The 16,119-nt window shown below is 41.2% G+C and overlaps 1 protein-coding gene and 1 gene segment (V, D, J or C); one reads left to right on the forward strand and one right to left on the reverse strand.

The window, feature by feature from the left end:
• The first annotated feature begins 2,193 nt into the window (after positions 1-2,193).
• Positions 2,194-4,548, forward strand: LOC115405338 (T cell receptor alpha variable 38-2/delta variable 8-like). The segment is given in 4 exon segments: positions 2,194-2,249; positions 2,498-2,628; positions 4,168-4,384; positions 4,475-4,548. Coding segments are annotated over 4 exon segments (465 nt in total).
• A 1,459-nt stretch (positions 4,549-6,007) lies between these two features.
• On the reverse strand, positions 6,008-14,430 carry LOC115404937 (uncharacterized). 4 transcript variants are annotated; one of them, XM_030114293.1, is made up of 8 exons: positions 14,386-14,430; positions 13,565-13,632; positions 12,737-12,813; positions 12,480-12,548; positions 7,799-8,802; positions 7,443-7,598; positions 7,217-7,309; positions 6,008-6,480 (listed from the first exon to the last, which is right to left on the reverse strand). In XM_030114293.1, the coding sequence occupies exons 5-8, from the start codon at positions 8,777-8,779 to the stop codon at positions 6,163-6,165; spliced, it is 1,548 nt and encodes a 515-aa protein (XP_029970153.1). In that variant the 5' UTR covers positions 8,780-8,802; positions 12,480-12,548; positions 12,737-12,813; positions 13,565-13,632; positions 14,386-14,430; the 3' UTR covers positions 6,008-6,162. The 4 variants fall into 4 exon arrangements, with proteins under 4 accessions (XP_029970153.1, XP_029970154.1, XP_029970155.1 ...); XM_030114294.1 differs by lacking the exon at positions 12,480-12,548; XM_030114295.1 differs by lacking the exons at positions 12,480-12,548; positions 12,737-12,813; positions 13,565-13,632; positions 14,386-14,430 and adding an exon at positions 9,671-11,357.
• Positions 14,431-16,119: the final 1,689 nt, after the last annotated feature.

Consider the following 16,119-nt stretch of genomic DNA (forward strand, 5'->3'; position numbering starts at 1 on the left):
TACAGCAAAAGTATCTGAACCTTTTGGAATTTCTCACATTTCTGCATAAAATCACCATCAAACATGATCTGATCTTTGTCAAAATCACACAGATGAAAAAACAGTGTCTGCTTTAAGTAAAACCACCCAAACATTTATAGGTTTTCATATTTTAATGACAGCATGCAAACAATGACAGAAGGGGGAGGAATAAGTAACTGAACAATCTGCCTGAGGAGACTTAAAGAGCAAATGAAACCAGTTTTTACCAAACAGTTTAAGTCAGGTGTGTGCGCAATCTACTTTCCTTGCAACACCCGACTTGCTTCTGTTTAGAATGACGCAGCAGGAGTCCGCCGAGCGGAAAAACACGCCGGGCTCACACTGGATGCACTGCGGCTGCAGTTCGAATGACTGCAGCCTCATCCAGTGTAAGTCCAGAGTGACTCCAGGATTTTCTTGAGGGGTATTTTTCTAGTATAGTTCAGGGGGCCGTGCCGAAGGCAGGCCGTATCCAGCCCGTGGGCCGTAGTTTGGGGACCACTGGCTTAAATGGAGGGGAGACGAGAGACAACTGGACAATGACATAAGAGACTGATAGAAGGAGGGAACCAGGGAAAAACAAGGCCACGGGAAAAATGTGAGATCCGGAAAGGACAGACACACACACATACACACACACACACACACACTGAAGTATGTGTGCCGAGGCGTACACAGAGGTAGGGACTCACACAGAGGGCCACACCCAAAGCAGCAGGACACAGACAGACACAACCACCACCAGATTTAGACCCAGCAGTCCCTGAGCAGCGGTTTACAAACACGCCACAAAAACTCCGAGTAGGACTGAGATGTCTGTAAAAGCTGTCCTGGTCACCTGGTTCAGCACCCTGGACAGCTGCCAGAGCATTCACTGGACGTGGGAACTTGATGCATTTGACCCCGCGAGGTGTGGGTCAGAAAATGTTTTTGATGAGTCTACCAGATCATTTAAATTCTGAAATTAAAATTAAACTCATAGCAGCAGTGCAGACTGCAGAGCAGCATTGTTTTCATCCGAGCTTTGCAAACGTGGCCAGGATTAGAAGACAAATGGATGCTGCTCACTATAAAATGCTGTTACTAAAAATAAATGCATCTCTGTGCAGAGAGGACAATATAATAAAGTGACCTGAAAGCCTCCGCTCTCCCCTTCACTGAGCAGAGGGGGAGATAAATTACACAGAGGTTTGAAAGTCCAAACAAGAAAATATCAACAAGAAACTCATCTAATCAATTCTGGGATTCAAACTAGATTTGAACTCAATGAAAGAATGAAGATGAGTTCGGCTTTACAGCAGAGGATGGTGACAACGTCCAGAAACACAGGAGAAAACAGAGCAGCTGAATGTGATGGTGACGGTGCTCCAGGCAGAGACACGTGGTAAAAACACACACACACACACTTCAGAGTAATAATATTACTGTTATCATATATCTCTAACACTTGTGTCTTGAATCCACAAGTTCACTACTAAACAGAGCGTTGAATTGCACCACTCGACATGGTCAATATGGACGAGGTTCAGATGAAGCACTGCTGAGGCTGTTCAACTCCAACACTGAAATGGTGTTCAGTGTGCAGGAGCAGGATGACGATTCTGGTACACTGCTGTACTTTGTTATTTTTTTAATGAATGTTCTGAGAATCCAGAAGGGCCTGGACACCTGTGCCTCATACACTGCAGTGGCCAATATATGTTCAAAACTTTGTCTTAAAATCAGTCAGGTGCATTTAATCATCCAACATTCACAGTACATTCATGTTCTGATGGCAAATGAATGATGTTGCTATCAGTGTAATATTCTCTCTTTTTTAAATTAATTCATCAAAAGTGAAGTTGTGATGGCTGCAGTTTCATATCTGCTAACTTCTGATTCACTCCCCAACTGTCTGGACTCCAGTCATTAAACCCCTCTGAGGTTCCCTCCTCTGAATGAGTGAAAGAGCTGCTGAAAGTCTGTCAGTGACTCTCTGACAAGCTGCTGGAAGACTTTTTTCACACTGTTCAAGTCAACTTTGGAGCTCCACTAGAGGGCCACATGATCCAGCAGCTGCTGCTCTACTTCTGCACTGTGTTCAACCATTGTGTCAATAAGAAGAGCTGCTGTGAAGACAACTATTGTCACACTGAGTGCTGAACATCAGCTACTTTCTCCTGGTGACTGAAACCTTGTTGGACACATGGAACATTGGCTGTGGATTCTTCTTGCTGCTCTTTTCTTTGGTAAGATACAAAACTCTACATGTTTCCTCTTCAAACACTTGAACACATCACTGAGCTCTACATGAAGAACTTTGAATGTTCAGGATCCACTAAATCACACTCCAGCATTTATGCTGATGTTGTGACCTTGAGAAAAAAAAATCATTCATGCTTGACATTTATTGAAAACTCTTCAATACTAATTGTTCTCCTTCAGTCAATCATCTGTATTGATTCCTCTCTTCTCTGCATGTTCTCTTCTTCTCCAGAGTGTAAAGGAGAAGACAAAGTGATGCAGCCATCAGGAGATGTTCCTGCTGCTGAAGGAGACTCAGTTATACTGAATTGTACTTTTGAGACCTCCGACTCAAGTCCATATTTGTTCTGGTACAAACAATCAGTGAACAGTTACCCGAAGTACATTTTGAAACTTGTTTCCAAGAAAGTCTATAATGCAGAAGATTTCCCCAAAGACAGATTTGGTGCTGAGCTCAAAGACAAATCAGTTCCTCTGAAGATCCAGAAGCTTGAGCTGTCTGACTCTGCTGTGTACTACTGTGCTCTGCAGCCCACAGTGACAGGAAACACACAACCTCTCTACAAAAACCTGACAGCTGCTCACTGAGGAGGTTCACATCAAAACGAACGTCCTTTAGAACAGCGCCCTCCAGTCGAATGTCGTGGAATAAATTGTGTCATTTCAGTTCCAACACTTTCACACTTAAATTCAAGGTCACTCATTCATCAATACATTTAAATAAAAACAGATCCTTGTCATGTAAAGAATGAGTCTGAATGCAGGGACACATCCAGGAGATGTCTGATGCTTCTCTTCTTCAGGAAGCAGGAAACAGAATTTGCCCTTTTCTCAGAGCCAGTTGTTTAAAACATTTAATCTCGATTTAAAACTAGGGTTGGCGATCTTGGAAAACTAGCATGTAGCACGAATGTAGCATCTCCCCAAGGCTCCGCCCAGCTCCCACCCCATTGGAGGAGGGAGCAGAGACGCGATGCGCGCGGTGCTTCCGCGTCCAGTGTGTTCCTGGCGTAACCTGTCCTCAGCGCTTCGTTTCTTCGTTTTTCTTTATTTGCACTACGCCAAGTTCTGGCGCACTCACCGGTAAGTAAAGCCCCAAACATTCTTCTCCGCCATTCTGCAACGACGCTCCGTCCTTCTACGCCGCACTGAACCAGGGTCAGTGCACGCCATTGACATGTACGCGCAGGGGGCAGGTCGAACGGCGAAGAGCTCCCTGTTGACCAACACTTCCTCCAGCTCCTCTGACTGAACCCTGAAGGATTCTCAGGACAAAGGACTCATCTCATCTCTCCATCAAGTCCTGGATGGATGTCAGAGCTTCATCCAACCTGGCAGTGTCCAGCACACCTGAGACTGGAGGAGAGCAGGAGGCAGTGACACCTGACCAGATGTTCTGCTGCTGCTGGAGCTGCTCCACCTTCAAGCTGCTGCTGTCAGTCTGAGCAGCAGAAGTGTGTGTTCAGTGTGACGTGATGATCAGGAGGAAGAAGACAGAGCTGTGAAGGAGTCCTGTCACTGTGATCAGGCTCCTCCTCCTAATCCACCAGCTGAGTGCTGATGAAGACTAAACAGAGAGATCACAGCCTTCTTTCTACTTGCTGGAGCTCACAGTTACTCATCACTGCAGATATGAGGCCTCTGTTCATCTCAGTGCTGCTGGCTGCTATGAGCCTTGGTATGAACACAACTCTGTTTCTCTCACATCAACCCAACATGGACATGATTCTCTAGCAGCACACTCACACTGTTTGTTGGTGTTTTACAGGATGCAGAGCTCAAAAAGACAACGTGCTGCAACCAAGAGGAGAAGTGACTGCTGATGAAGGACACTCAATAACACTGGACTGTCTCTATAACACCACTTCTAGTTCAAATTATTATCTCTTCTGGTACAAACAGGAAGGAAACAAAAGCCCCAAATTCATCCTGAGCCGCTTTAAGCTCGGTGAGGGGAAAACAGAGGATGAAGAAAAATATTCATCCACACTGGATTCCAGCTTGAGATCAGTTCCTCTGAAGATCCAGAAGCTTGAGCTGTCTGACTCTGCTGTGTACTACTGTGCTCTGCAGCCCACAGTGACAGGAAACAGCTCAACTGTGGACGAAAACCTTTGGAGCAAAGACAACACAATCCTCCTCTACATCCACTAGAGGGACTCACACACTCTCCATCACATCAAGCCACAGCAGTGTTTTCACATCACAGAGAATCAGATTGATCACATGAGCATCAGCCAGAACCTCAGAGGAGGAAGAAGAGGAAGTAAAGTCATCGTCTGATTTGTATTCCTGCCCTCTTCACCTGCTGGAGAGGAAAAACAGGTAACGCTTCCTTTTACAGTACGGTAGTTACCATGTATTAACGTGGTAATTGCAAGGTAAGTACCATGTAATAAGGAGAAGTTACTGTAAAATTACCATGTAATTACAGGGTAACTATGTTGCTAATTACCTAGTACTTTTAGAGTAATTACCAAGCCAATTCCAGGCAAATACCAAGTAACTACCTGGTAGTAAGTATTAATTACTGGGTAATTATAATGTATATAGCAACTATGTCGGTAATTGCCAAGTACTTACTAAGTAATTGCTAAGTAATTACCATGAAATCATTGGGAAATGTAGACTTTTTACTAGGTATTACTAGGTACTGCTCGGTGTGTACGCTATGTATTTCCCTAGTCGTCAAGTGTTTTTTATACACTCAAAAAAATGAAACATTGACTTTAATTAAATTTATTTTGTCAACAGGTTCCACGAAAGTGAATTATGTTAGTTAAAAGCAAAACTGTTAAGTTAATCGAACTTAATAAACTTGTATTAACTTTACACAATGTGAATTGGCCCAACTAAATAAAAATACTTCTGTTCAACAAAAGATATTTAAGCTGATCCAATCAAATAATGTTATATGGACATAAATATTTTCAGGCTACATATTTTACATTTGTCCTTTAAATGTGTTTTATTCATAGAAGTAAAATATTAAATTTAATTTCAATTAATTAAAATATATTTTCATCCAATTTATTTTATACTAATTAGTATGACCTAATTCTAGTTTGTCAACAGGTTCCTCACAAATAAATTCCGTACACCCAACATATTAGTTATTTCCTTTATTGACAAATATTTAACATTTTGTTGCCACTTGGTCCAAAATAAAACCCTGTGCAGCACAGTTTACTACCAACAACTGTAAACTGCTTTCGTGCAGTCCTACACCACAACAAGCTTGGAGTTATATTTTCTTTTTTGTTGTAACAGCACAACTCCACCATAACAACACATATTCTCCTGTCAACTTTCATTTTAATATTGTTGAGGGAATATCTGAAGTGAAATGTATATTAACAGGTCAACTTGTGTTGCAGCATTGTTACCCAACATTAACAGTTCTCATTCATTTTGATCCAGCACAAACAAATGAAACATCCAACAAAACATGTGATCTCAATTTTTTCCAAAAAATGTAATAGCCACACTAATACAAATATGCTGCTGTAAACCTTTAATTTAGCAGTGTGGTTGGAAAAAAAAACTGCTATGAGCATTTATACAAACATGTCAGCTCCTGCTGTAGCTTTAAGGAGTTCTTAACTGGTTATGAACATGAACAAGAACTTCAGCAAAGATTTGCCGTTTCTATTTCTGCAAGAAAACAAAAACAAAAAAAACCCCAAACCCCCCACTTCCAAAAAAAAAAAAAAAAAAATGGAAGAAATTCAAATCCCTGACTTTTCAAAGATTTTTAAATGTGTGGGAACCCTGCTCCACTATAATTTTCTCTTTTGTTAGTAGTTTCCCACATGTTTAATATTTTTGAAGTTTTTTTTCCCTCCATTTTCAAAGTGATAATTTTATTCTCACACAGCATGCAAATCAATGTTTGGTTCATTGATACAGCTTGTTCTTGAGCATCTGTACCTTGGTTGAGAGTTTGCCAGCATCAAGCTGAAGGAAGAGCTTCTGAAGTACCTCAAAGTATGTCTTCAGTTCTTTAGGATAACTGAGGTTCAGTGCATATATTACACCCATTAAGAGTGCACATGCAGAGGCGACATCTCCCAGGTCATGTAGAACTTCAACACCCTCGATCACAATTCCAACATCAGCAGGAGGAGTGGTGGCATCACCTCCCTCCACTTTGATGGTGTAGATGCCAAGGGTGAGCTGCTCCAACTTCCTCTGTGCATCAGTGCCATCAGAATCCTTTACATAGGGGAGGAAAAAAAGCACAACCAATCTATGAAATCACAGATTTTGTTGAATTCCAAAGATAAACTTTTGCCTCTCAGGTTCCTTCCTAATGAAAATCACATGATATTTCAAAAAGTGAGTCTAGAGTGATTTCCACCAAAATTTTAGAGAATGAATTTGTCAGCAGAGTTATTTCAGCATGCGTGCGGCAGCCGTAAACAAAGCTTTCAGTTCAGGAACCGTGCGCATGCGCAGTACGGGCCATTGTTTCAGGGGCTACCGGCGGCTACACAACTTTCTTCTTCCAGTTTAGTGCAAAATGGACGAATGTCTATCGGATGAAGATGTTGTGGACGTGGAGGAGTGGCGTGACCGGACCATGATGAAACTAATAAGTTTTTGGACGATTAAAGCCGTTTTAGGAGCGGTGTTACCGATTCCCCGTCTGCTAGCTGTATACGGATGTCCGCCGCTTGATTTTGGATCTAAATTTCTCCCGAAGCACTGTTCGGATCAGAAAAGCCTTCTGGGTGAGGAGATTGTTCAACTTCGTTCTATAAACGTGAAAGCTGTTTAAACCATACTTTTCCTTTAAGTTGACTTGTTACAACAAAATGGAGCACTAACAAAGTCACACCAAGGGCACCATCGAACCATTGTCACTGACCTTGGGAACACTCCCAGAGGTTAAAATTGAAATGGATTTATTATAGATTACTCATTACACTCAACTATTAAAATTACCAACCAGGTATTCTTTGAAGAGGATGCTCGGGTCTTCGTTGAGGTAGATACAAAGTGCTCTGAGGATGCACTCCCTCCTCTTTTCAACAGTTTCATTCTAAAGAGAGTGGAAAAAAGAACACAAAACAAAATATTATTGAGACGGTTAACTTGCCAGTATACTTGTCAAAACTGAGTCAGCACCATCAGTTTAGAATTCCATATTGTTCACTGTCACGAGCAAAACATACCTGTGTGATTGGGACCAAAATCCTGCTGATGTTAGTCCCTGCAGAGCCTCCTTTCTTCTTGAGCACTTTGATGAGCTGGGCAGTGTGTTGGTCAAGCTGTGCATGGAACCTTGAGACAAGGGGACCAGTAGTGATCCTCACAAATTCTGCTTCCACCTGAAAACATAATGTCAAATTATTATTATGAGTCCCTATTAAAACATTGAAAAAAGGGAAATACTCTCACAAGAACATACAAAAACAGGCTGCGCTGTAATATAAGCCCACAACCACACATTTTACAGTAAATGATTAACATCCCCATGTGAAAAAAATAAACAAATTGGACTAAAGCTGATTTAAAAAGCATTTCTTACCTCTGCCACAGTGAACAGTCCTGGCCACCTGATCTTGAACTCCGCGATCATGGGCTTGTCTCTGACGACTTCCTGCCTTCTGTATGCGAAGGTCTTAGCCATCTTTTCTTTGACAACTTTGTCATTGTGTCTCTTCTTCACCTCAGACAGCAACGCCAATCTTTCCCCTTCAAGGCTGTCCTTGGTCTCTCCAGCAGGATAGGGCGGACAAAAATTTACTTCAGCTTTCCTCGGCTTTTTGACATCATAGGCAGGCTGACATCGATCTGCAGGTTTGTGCTTGAGGGAATTGATGCTCAGTTCAGGGCACCCCAAGGTTCGAAGTTTTGTCCTGTAGTTCGCCATCTTGTACTTAAGGCTTATCTTCCAGCCGTAGAAACCACTGAAGGATCCCTGTTCTCTCAAGCATGGATGTGCTTTGATTAGTGCTTCAGCAACAGATTCAATTTCCAAGTTTGAGGGATAGGCTTTGAACTTGATGATTTCCTGAGCAAGACTTTCCAGGATGTCTGATTTAAGCTTGTGACCGGGGGTCAGAAGAACTCCACTTGATACAAAGTCCTGGTTTGCACTTCGAAGTTGCATCTCCACATCATAAGAGAACTTTGGAATTTGGAATTCTTTGGGCCAATGTGATCGAGAAGATTCTGAATCAGAGGAGAGTATGATTGTGTCAGAAGATGACGAGGATGCTTCTTCTCTACTCTGGTTCATGCTGCCTTGGCTGAGGTCCAGAGCATCTGACAAGTGAATGATTTTCACTGTGCTCTTGTCTTGAATGTCGCTTATTTGGTTAAGGTTAACAAACTCGTTAAAGTCACTGTCCATATACTGGAGTCTAATGTCCCCCTCTATATCAAACTGACGTTTGATCTCATTTGCAAGATCCTCAACAGACGTTGGCATGCCTGATTGTATGGTCAGTTTTTCAGCATTGTTGGAACCAAGGATAATCCGGAGTTTTACTGGTGCAGCCATCATCCAAATGTGTCAGACTAGAGAAGCTGGAAACAAAAATATAAAGTCATTAAATTTGTATAAATTAAAAACATTCAAATTATAAAGAAACAAATTGACTTTGGTCATATATAAAATCAAACAGGAGACTGAAACAAACACTGAGAAATCCACAGACAGAAGCCAGCGACATAATGACAGCAGTATGAAAAATTAAGTGTAATACCATGGTTAACAGTGCTCAGAATAGTTGCTTTCAGTTGGAGTAGATAATGATGTTTTTATCCAAATACCCCAATACTGATATTGTGATGATATAGTGGGGATGACTGTGGTACTTCCTGAAAATATTTACGCAAGTTGATTTTTTTTAATCGTCATTTATAAACTAGGGGTGAAAGTAAATTGCTAGTTCAGAAAATATCATCACATTGATGTAAAACATGAATTAATGAATGTGGCTTTTAAACCTAGGAACACAACATTTATACCATATTCTGATATTTCAATATCCAAAATTCCAGATAATAAATCTCATATCACAAGCAATATGATATCCAAATAATGCCCAGCCCTACCAGTGACATGGGAGTTAGTTCATGCACAGAACAGGTTAGTAAACAGCCAAGTGGACAGAGGTGACAGGTAGTGATGGGCAGATGAGGTCTTATGAACCACTGTCGTTATTTTCTGAGGCCACAAGGTGGTGCTGTTGGAAAAATGTTTGAGAAACACTTCATTGTCAACCCTTCAGCCCTTTTTAAACCAATGTAGTTCTACTGGCTTCAGAAAATTAAGATAATGGTTCATGAGGTGTCATTTACCCATCTCTAGTGACAGGTAAGTTTGAGGTGCTCATGTTAGTGAGAATAAATTGCACATTTAGTAAGCTATCAATGAAAGCCATTTACTCACATATTCAACACGAGCTTTTAATATATGGATATCTTTTGAATGTAACCAGTCGAAGGGGCCCAACAAAGTAGTCGTGTAAAGGGTACTTCTCTGCCAGTTCATCGTGTGTGATCAGGGACATTGTCCCAGTTGGACATGGTTGCAGTTCAAAGGCCCGGTAGTGCTCCCTATACCAAGCTGAGAACCTCTTGACTATGAAATTCAGAGTATCCTGAAGTACACATATCCTTATTATCTCTCCAAATTCAGGTAGTCCATCCGTAAACCCACAAATGACTATCATTCCCTTTCTGTAGTTGATCCCCTTGTAATCTGCACTGTTAGCCATGTTTACTTCTGCCATGTTTGGATACATCTGCTTAAGAGGCAATGACACGTCATCTTTCAGCATCTCAACAGGGACTCTTGATACACTCGATACTTCAGCTCCAGGTTTCTGTGGACGTGATGAGTGTAAGTGATATGCAATCATCATCTGGTGTTTTCTTGAGAGTGTTAGAGCAATATTTTTGAAACACTTGGTGTGATGGGCAACTTCCTTAAAAAAACTGTGTTTGCCCTCAAATCTCATGGTCCAGACTCCGACCAGAGGACCAAAACACCGGGTCATGTGAGGGTAATGCTCTAAGAAGTGATGCTTTGGGAGGAGTTTTTGGGTGGGAAATGCTTCTTGATATTTCTGTCTGTGATCAGATATTTTGAACTGAAGATATCCAATGGATTCTTCAGTATGGATCTGGGAGACAGCAAGTTCCACTATCTCTTTTAAATCCAGAATTATCTCCCACACTGGTTCACCGTCAGGTATAACATCTCCAATCATGAAAGGCAGCAATCTTAAGAGCGTCCAATTCTCAGCTGCGTTGCCACCTATTGTCTTTTTGCTTAAAAGTTTTTGTGGCACAACATGGGGTCGGTTTGTTTTATCGTCTCCTTTGTAAGGGAAACTGAGAATAACCTTATTTAAAGTGTCCAAAGACAGGTATTGCTTGGATATCAACATACCCAGGCACTGTGCAAGTTCCACTGGAACAATACCCTCCAACAGATCGTGGAGTACATCAGGTGGATATCCAGTTGTTACATCAAAATGAGAAAGATTTTCTGTCAACACACATGGCCTTTTCACTCCAACACAAGGCTTTCCACTTTCCACTGCGTGTTTGACGTGTTCTTTGTGTTCGTCTTTTGATCTAAGATTAAACTCACCCGACAGAACCTGCTTGGTCTGAAAGTCACTGAAACGACCTGTGCAAAATCGACAAACATACTCCCCTGAAAAACTTTCCACAAAGCCCGCAATACCATGGGCACCCAGATTATCTGCAGCTACACATTGTACTGTGCCTTGAATATTTTTTCCAATCTGCGGGACAAACACGCCATGCTCTTCCAAGACAACCAGATCACACAAAAGAGGTTCAAGCACTTTTCCATATCCGTATTCCTTGATGTAGTTACTTTTACACAGTACTGCCAAGTAGATAGATGACAAAGAAGAGTGCTGGCCTGGGGGTAAGTTGCTCAAAATCCAATACACAGCACAAAGTTTATGCTTCTTTCTGGAAGTTCCCAGAGGGTTGCACACTTCAAACTCATCAACATAGAGGGTAACACTTATTCTCAATTCTCCTGACGACAGGAACTCATTTTGTTTGAAAAACTCACCATCCTGAAATGACTTGTATTCTTGTTGAGCAGTTTCTTTTTGGTGAGCACTGTAGTTTTCCACCACATCACCAATTATAGCATCTTTGCTAAGAAGCTGCTGCAATGACTGCAATAATGGTACATATTGGTAGGTATGGTTGCGCTCCTTGTCCAAAACATACTCAACTGGTTCAACAACTTGGAACCTGTCCTTAAAGTACTGTTTTCGTTTAAAAGCAGTGCCAAGTGGGCCCTGATCTCCAATTGCTTTGGTCAAAGGATTAGCAAGACTGAAGGCAGAGGCCAATTCCTCAGTTTCTTTTGCATCAAGGACAAGATTATGCTTAGCACAAAAATCTGACACCGTGGCATTTAATGTAGTCTGGGATGCAGAACTCATTAGGAAGTGCAAGTCCTGTAAAAGCTCGTCGACTGCATTACTGGGAACATGGAGTATGTTTTCCAGTTTAAGCAACACTGCTGCAAGTTTCTCTTCTATCATCTTCTCAGGATTTTCTGAGCAGTCTCTCTGAAAACTAGACTGTACTTCAGGCTGGGCTTCTTCTGATTCTGCATTGTCTCCATGTTCACCTGAAACACTTGAGCTTTCAAAAATGTCTCTTTCTGCAACTATTCCAGGTTTAAAGTCACTGTAAGTGCAACCAAGGTGTTTTCTATTTTTATGTGATTTAAATGTCCCATAAATATTTGTCATAAATGTACAACCCTTGAACATACAGGGCACTGTTTCATTGGCTTTGAGATGCACATTTATATGAGTGAAATACTCCTTTTCAGAGGCAACTTCAGAGAACCCACAAACTTGACAGCTGAATGTCACTGATGTAAATGTTTGCTGTGATGTTTCTCTAGTGTGGACTCGACACAAATGTGACCTGAGCGAATTCCATGACTTAAATGTACATGGACAACTACTATATGGGCAAGGATATGGGTGCATGCGCCCATAATGTGGATGTTTTAATCTGTAATGTTTAAGTAATTGGCCTCTAGTTGAGGTCTTTGAACTGCAACCTTTACACTGCCACATTTAAGTCTGGGGAGGGGGCATAAAAAAAACAACACAAAGAATATATTGGTAAAGGAAACTCAATGTGTAAAACAGTTTTAAGAAGGAAAAGTCTGACTGTTAACATACCACGGCCAAGCTCAGTATTGCCAGCTACACCGCTTCAATGAGTAAGGAAACAGCGTTCACACCCAGGATCTGAAATTCATCATGGTAAAAGGATCTATAAATTTATGTAGTTCATTATGAATTTCAAAAAGAAAGGGAAATCAAAAAAATACATTAGCAGAACAAGAGTAAGAGAATTAGTCACCTGATAAATGTTTCTTAAAATAAAAACACTGGCAATTCAATTCACAGTTAGTCACAGCTAGTTTTGAACATACCTGTTACGAATACTGGGCCATGGGCAGGAAGGAGGATGAGGAAGGTCATTAAAGAAGACTCACTCTCTAATCAGCACCTGGAATATTGCAACATGAAGATAAAAAGAAAAAAATGAACGTAATTTGTATATGCTGAACAGGGTCCTACAGAAAATACACTTCCTTTAAACCTTACATGCACTCCACCAAAGTAATAAACAAAACAAAACCGGGGGGGGGGGGGGGGGGGGGGGGGGGGGGCAGGATGGGACTCCAAAGATTCCAAAGTGTACATGAATGTGCACAAAAAAGTTTCAAATGTAACACAGAGTCGATCAGCCTGCCATACTGCTTTGAAACTCATCAGTGCCATGCAGTTCACAGCTTACCATATCGCAGGTCCACAAATTGGTAACTTTCCCATATGTTTTTTTTCCTCTGTTAAATGCAGCTAGATGGCTTCAATTAATTTATTCTTCTTTGAAAGAATATAAACAAATGTCTTTTAGAAAAAGATCCACTGAACTTCTATAGAAAGCATAGTGACACACCAGGATGTGTGATCACATCATAGCTGGGTCCTAAATCACAAATTCAGAGCAAATGCAACTCTGATCTGGGAAACTGCACTTACTGAGTAAATAATTTCTGCAGCTCTCCCTCAAAATCACACCAATGGTTTACTGCTGTAATAGCCACTTCTAATCTTCAAGGACAGCTCAACATTTCAGGACAACAATACCTCATGTGGCACACTTTGAGAATAAGTCTAAAACTACTTATCAAAGCATTGTAAAAATAAAGCAAAGCATAATAACGTGAGTTAACAGTTAAGTCAATTATACTTACATATAAACATGTCACGTCTTCAAAACTGTGACGGATGAAGAGCTGTTTTAAGTTTTAAGATCATTCACCTGCAAATGCGAGAGGGTAAGATTAGTATTAACTCTTCAGTGAGGGAAAAAGAAGCACACTCAACTTTGCAATTTACAATGCTAAACTTAAAACGGTAAGAGAGGGGTGTTTTTCCCCCAGAATAAATGCTAGACTTGCAGCAAAGTAGGTGGGCTACCAGCCCCAGTAGCTGTCTGGATGTTAACAAGTGCTAGTGCACGCCGGTCTCTCAATGCGCATGTGTTAGGAACGCGTCCCTGAGAACTCACAATGTCGCAAGGATGGAACCGCGTGCGCATCCGCAGTCAGCGTAGGTCCAAAGCGTTCTTCAGCCGCGCAATGTGGAGAACGTGAACATGCCCTAACATGTTGGAGAGCCACCGTCACGAGCTAGCTCGATGTTAACTTCGGCTAGCGGTAGCGGTTAGCATCCGCCGCAGACACCGCTTCCCAGTTCAACTAGTGCCACTGGTGCTTTATTTTAGTAGCTAACAAAGTCTGTCAACCTTCAACATCACAGGCCAGAATACTTCCAGAAAATGACTCCACTTAGGTTGGAGGTTTGTATAGTATTTTAGGGTATCCTTTGAATTTATTTCTGAGTAGACCTAACGTCAGACCCCCTCCCCCCGACGTCCTTGACCGACAAATTACTGCTCTCTGAAACACAAATACTTAAGAAATATATAAAAAGTGTTCTCAAAAATATAAAATCAAGCTATACACAATATGAAAATACTACAATAAGTATGGATTAAAACACATCTTCCTACCTCTCAGGTCAGCAGACGAACACCAGCCGCTTGCAACTTCACCGCCAAAACCGAGGAAGCTGAGTGTCAGTTTGCGCATGCGTACTTTGAAGGATTTCAATCTTCTTCATACTGCCCCCTTCTGGGTGTAATAAGTATTTCAGTCATAATTAACTTAAATTAAATGGTTTGTGATTGACCAACACATAATTTTTTTGTACACACAATGAAAGACATAATTACATGGACTTCATAAGAAAAAAATATTTCAACCTAACAAAGACATGTATTTTAAATAAACTTAACACATAAAAATAATATACAATGCACAACCCACCTTATTCACTTTTTTGAGTGTACTTACCTGGTAACTTCCCAGTAACTACAACATTTACCTGGTAATTACGGTTGAACTGTAGACTACTGCAAAAGGAAGTGAGGCCTGTTTCCACACTATTACCTGGTAACTACTTATTCGTTACCCAGGAACTGCAAAAATACCTACCTCGAAATTACATAGTTATTCAAGTGGATTTGTACTGTAAAAGGAAGTGAGGTCTGTTTCCATGTTATTACATGGTAATTACTCAGTATTTAGCCTGTTACTCGGAAACTTTCACATACCCCACAAACTTGCACCAAAAATGCAGCAAACCTGATCAGTGTCTGATACAGTCTCTGAACAGCTCACTGTATCTGTCAGGAGATCAGAGTTTCCATCAAAACCAAGAAGCAGGTGGAGCTGCATGACTCTGCAGTGGGATGAAGACAGGAGGTTTTCTGCTGCAGTCTTCCTCCTCAGCATCAAGCTGCTTCTGTTTCCAGCTGTGAAAACACAAACCATCTCATTGGTGGAGTTGAGAGATGGAGGGTGGAGCCAGAGAAAAGCCTTTTGAAACATCCTTGATGCAGCAAAGTTCAGTTCAGTCAGAGACTCAGAATGACTTGTTGAGTCATTTCTTGTTTTATTTTGACTCCTCTGTTGTGTCCACGTCTCCACACACTCCTTCTTCCTGTCGGTCTCCCTCTGTGTGTGTGATTGTGTGGTGTGTTTCAGTGTGTCTCTCCTTCCTCAGTGTATTTGAACCTCTTCAGAGAAAAAACGCTCCAAAAAGTATGTAAAAAGAGCAAATACAAACGGTTTACAATGTGAAGCAGCCAGTGAGGTGTGTATATTTCCTTTTGCTTGGTGTTTTATTGATCATTATCGTGGTGGTAGTGTGGAGCTCTGCAGCTGGTGCTGGTCTGGCTGTGGTCTCATGTCCAGGCTTGGGTGGATATTTCGGTTGTAATGTCGGTTTCATGTGTATATTTGAAGGTTTAAAGATATTTGTGTTTTGTGCAATGTGTATATTTGTTTATTGTGTAAGTTTCTGTTTATTAATATGTATATTTGTATGTTTTCAGCTCTCACGTTTGGGGTTTGGGTGTTAAAGTGAATAAACCCTGAGCATTAAGAAGGAACAGTTGTGCGGTCCTCGTTTTCATCACGCTGAGGGAGGTACAAGTCTGGACGTGGACAACGTGACAACACCTGGCGACGGCGGTCCTGGGTATTCGAGATGATGGAGATCAAGGGTTCCTGTAGACCAGACGGGTCTGCAGAAAACACATGATGTGAATTCACAAGACTGGAGCAGTTTGCTTATTAATGTTGATTTATAGTGATTGTTTATCAATGTTTTTTGTATTTTGTTTTTTGCAAAAGAAATCTGTTCTGTTTCTCAAAAAAAAAGGTGCCTGACTGCTAAAAAT

This window comes from Salarias fasciatus, chromosome 18, assembly GCF_902148845.1.
Source record: "Salarias fasciatus chromosome 18, fSalaFa1.1, whole genome shotgun sequence".
Lineage (NCBI taxonomy): Eukaryota > Metazoa > Chordata > Actinopteri > Blenniiformes > Blenniidae > Salarias > Salarias fasciatus.